Source organism: Triticum dicoccoides, chromosome 3A, assembly GCF_002162155.2.
Source record: "Triticum dicoccoides isolate Atlit2015 ecotype Zavitan chromosome 3A, WEW_v2.0, whole genome shotgun sequence".
Lineage (NCBI taxonomy): Eukaryota > Viridiplantae > Streptophyta > Magnoliopsida > Poales > Poaceae > Triticum > Triticum dicoccoides.
In genome coordinates this window covers 674,904,758-674,906,101 of record NC_041384.1, presented here as the reverse complement: position 1 = coordinate 674,906,101, position 1,344 = coordinate 674,904,758, and the positions used below count along the sequence as shown (strand labels likewise).

Here is a 1,344-nt window from a genome sequence, read left to right as displayed (position 1 = left end):
CGAAGGCACCGAGATTTTTTGTGTGGGATAGGAAAGCAAGCAAGTAAATTAATGGTCACGCACAGCGCCGGAGAGCATGTCGAAGGAGATGACGTTCTTGTAGGCGTCCTGCGCGAAGATGACGGGGGCGTACTCGTCGGCCGGGCCGCGGATCTCGGCGACGGCGGCGTCGCCGGGGCCCTGCGAGTTGGGGGAGGAGTACATCTTCTTGATGCTCCAGCCCTGCTGCCGCTCGAAGTGGTCCCGCTCGGCGTGCGTGACCCGCACCGCGTACGCCACCCCGCTCGTCAGCGGCCGCTCGAACGCCGTCCTCTCCGCGTACCTCGCGAACGTCGCCTGCGGGCATGCCGGACAGAACAGGGTTAGTTACTACTAATCGGCTTCACTTTCCGGCATCACCGCCATGGGAGACGGGACGGAGAGCAGAGCAAGATTGATGGTGCCGTACCTGGGTGATGGCGGAGGGGTTGAGCGAGTGGTGGAAGGTGTTGACGAGGATGGCGAGCGCCTGGAGGTGGTTCATGCTGACGTTGAACTGGTCCTGGAGCATGCGGGCGCGCTCGTCGCACATGCTGGCGAGCGACTCCCGGCGCTTCTCCACGGCGCCGGAGTCGAAGTAGTGGAAGATCTGCAGGCAGATGAGCGTCCAGCCGACCACCCAGAGGAAGAGCGTCCAGCGCCACCAGCGCTCCCGCGCCTCCCGCGAGCCGTGCCCCCGCACGTGGCTCCGCAGCGCCTTGGCCGACAGCTTCTCCGGCAGCGGCAGCCGCACCCTGTCGAGCCCCATCCCGAGGAACCCCACCAGCCCGGCCGCCACCGCGCCCTTCCCCTCCATCCCGGCGGCCCCCTCCCCGCCGCCTCGTGCCGAGCGAGCAGCGCCGGTCATTCGGCTACATCGCCAGCGCCGCCGCAGTGGCTCCCCCGCCGCCGCCGCCACCACGCGCCCCCTCCGCACCGCATCCACGCCGCACGGACACAGCGTGGTCGAGGAAGCTGCCGCCGCGCCCGGATTGGAGGATTGGATGCCCCGGAACCAAACCAAACCGGACCAAAAGGGGGCCAACAGCCACGCGCTTTCGCCGGTCGCTCCGCCCTGTCGCCCACAATTTCGCCGCCTCCGAGCTCCAAAATCGCCACCACCAGACCAAACCAAACCAAACCCCCGACCTGTCGGCAGGCACGGCGCTTGACCGACCGACGGACGGCAGCCGGAGAGAAGAGAAGAGAAGAGAAGGAAGGCGAGGCGAGGAGGGGGAAGAGCAGCTCCAACGCCAACAGCAACAGGAATAGGGCGGGCGGCTACAGGAGGAGGACGGGGGAAAGGGATTGGGTTGATTGGAGCAG

The 1,344-nt window shown here is 67.0% G+C and overlaps 1 protein-coding gene across 1 annotated transcript in view; it reads right to left on the bottom strand.

Annotated features, from left to right (window-relative positions):
* LOC119270118 (probable histidine kinase 3) overlaps positions 1–1,338 on the bottom strand; it is a 5,796-nt gene extending 4,458 nt beyond the window's left edge. The window contains exons 1-2 of the mRNA XM_037552089.1: positions 449–1,338; positions 64–336 (exon numbers count right to left, since the gene is read on the bottom strand). Of these exons, the coding sequence (XP_037407986.1) occupies positions 64–336; positions 449–886 (711 nt within the window). The 5' untranslated portion in view covers positions 887–1,338. The remainder of the gene's footprint in view (positions 1–63; positions 337–448) is intronic.
* Between the last annotated feature and the right edge of the window lie 6 nt (positions 1,339–1,344).